This window comes from Colobus angolensis, unplaced genomic scaffold (assembly GCF_000951035.1).
Source record: "Colobus angolensis palliatus isolate OR3802 unplaced genomic scaffold, Cang.pa_1.0 Scaffold19, whole genome shotgun sequence".
Lineage (NCBI taxonomy): Eukaryota > Metazoa > Chordata > Mammalia > Primates > Cercopithecidae > Colobus > Colobus angolensis.
In genome coordinates this window covers 7,103,676-7,106,164 of record NW_012115043.1, presented here as the reverse complement: position 1 = coordinate 7,106,164, position 2,489 = coordinate 7,103,676, and the positions used below count along the sequence as shown (strand labels likewise).

General features: G+C 41.2%; 1 protein-coding gene across 1 annotated transcript in view; it reads left to right on the top strand.

The window, feature by feature from the left end:
* TRIP4 (thyroid hormone receptor interactor 4) overlaps positions 1-2,489 on the top strand; it is an 84,293-nt gene that overhangs the window by 24,675 nt on the left and 57,129 nt on the right. Inside the window, exon 7 of the mRNA XM_011940565.1 lies at positions 2,004-2,130. Within this exon, the coding sequence (XP_011795955.1) occupies positions 2,004-2,130 (127 nt within the window). The remainder of the gene's footprint in view (positions 1-2,003; positions 2,131-2,489) is intronic.

Here is a 2,489-nt window from a genome sequence, read left to right as displayed (position 1 = left end):
AGGATGGTCTCGATCTCCTGACCTCGTGATCCGCCCGCCTCGGCCTCCCAAAGTGCTGGGATTACAGGCTTGAGCCATCGCGCCCAGCCTTCATTTGCTTTTTTATTATTTCTTTTATAGATTCTAGAGTTCTGGATATACTTATCATTATATTGTGTCAAATCTATTCCCCTCTTTCAGACCTCACTGTCCCCACCCTATTTTAGACTCACCTCATCATACAAATTCTTATATTTTTTAAAGGCTTCAGACCTTTGTTTCTGATTTTTCCTTGGTTTGGAAATTTCTCCCCCAATCTTTGCATTTCACATACCTACCTCTCCCTTGAACCTACATGATACAACATGTTGGATGAAGGAATAATAACCACTAAACGGATTGTGCCTGTTTCATAGTAATTATTACATCCCCTCATGTATGATTCATCATCTGTACGGCTGTCTTAAATCTGCCACTTGGATTGAAAGTCTCTTAAAAAAAAAAACAAAAAAGAAAGCCTCTTGAAGGCAGGAACAGTGTCTTCCCCACCTTTTAAGCTGCCTTACATAGGAGATATTCCTAACAAACATATATTGAATTGAACTGAAGGTCAAGTTTAGCCTTTCCTGTTAGTTGAAGCTTTTCATTATGTTGTGCCTCAGAATTATTATTGTTATCCACAAACGTTTGTCAAGCATCCAACAGGAGCATTGAATAGAGTAGCAAGTACTGTAGAGCTATAGAATGAATTAAGATAGGGTTCCTTCAGGGCTTATGATCTCTTACTAACTAACCAGTAGGTTTCCACAATCTTTAAATGAAAATCATCACATTCTTTCATAGGTTTAGAGCCAGATATCCAGTGCCAACATCATAGGCACGGGATAACATGGGATATATCCAATGGTTGTTTAGATAGTGGGTAATATAGGACCTTAGAGAAAGGATTAAGCATTTTTGTGCTGGGCCAGTAGGGTACCTCTTTATAACTTCTGAGCCTTCAAGCAAAGATAGAATGCAGACCAGTGAGAAGGAGTGGAGAAAGGACTGCTGAGTAGGCAGAGGAGTAACTGTATAGGTTGTATTGAGAAGATGAGCTGCCATAGAATACTCTTCTGTGGGTCAGGGTATTCCTAGGCAACTTTTTTTTTTTTTTTTCTTTTTGTGACAGGGCCTTATTGACTGTTGCCCAAGCTGGAGGGCAGTGGCACCTCGAACTCCTGGGCTCAAGAGATCCTCCCATCTCATCCTCCCAAGTAGCTGGGACTACAGGTGTGAGCCACCACGCCCAGCTAATTTATTTTTTGTAGAACCAGGGTCTCTCTATGTTGCCCAAGCTGGTCTCAAACTCCAGGCCTCAAGTGATCCTCCCTCTTTGGCCTATGATAGTGTTGGAATTATAGGTATGAGCCACCACTCCTGACCTCTAGGCAGCTTTTCTGGTCTTGGCCTGTTTAATGATCTTGTTGAGCAGGTGAATGACTGTAGTGTGTCCTGTGTATTTTCTTGGTATTCTGGAACTTTATTTTATTTTATTTTATTTTTTGAGACAGAATCTCGCTCTGTTGCCCAGGTTGGTGCAGTGGCACAATCTTGGCTCACTGCAACCTCCTCCTTGCAGTTTCAAGTGATTCTCCTGCCTCAGCCTCCCAAGTAGCTGGAACTACAGGCGTGTGCCACCATGCTAAACTAATTTTTGTATTTTTAGTAGAGACAGGGTTTCACCATATTGGCCAGGATGGTCTCAATCTCTTGACCTTGTGATCCACCCACCTTGGCCTCCCAAAGTGCTGGAATTACAGGAGTGAGCCACTGTGCCTAGACATTCTGGAACATTTATTAACTCATATTCCTTAGGGTTTTTGGTATGAGAAGGAGTTGGAGTGGGGAGTAGGGAAGGTCATCCATAGACTCCTCTTTATATTCCAAATTTTATTACTATTAAAGCATTTTATGTTGGTGGTAAGGACATTCTGAGCATAGAACATTACCAATTGTTGCATCCTTTTGGTTTATTATCACAGACTAGATGAGACAATACAGGCCATTGCCAATGGAACCTTGAACCAGCCACTGACCAAATTGGATAGATCTTCTGAAGAGCCTTTGGGAGTTCTGGTAAATCCCAACATGTACCAGTCCCCTCCCCAGGTTAGTGGACCTTTGCTCTAACTGTTAATAAGAAAAGTTTGGCCCTAAATTTGCCTTCTTTTAAGTATGTATATTTCATAGACTTTAGATACCAATCAGCTCTCTCAACACACCTGCCAACCTTATTCTCTGGCCCACGTTTTTTCCATTTTTATTGTAGTACTTCTGACAAATTGACTTGTTTTATCTTCCAAGTGTTTCCCGAGAAAGAGTTTTGTTAAGTACTATAGAAATTTAGACAAAAATACCATGGTCGTTTCGTTAATGTTTTTATTTTATTTTATTTATTTATTTCTTTTTTTTGAGACGGAGTCTCACTCTGTCGCCCAGGCTGGAGTGCAGTGGTGCGATCTCGGCTC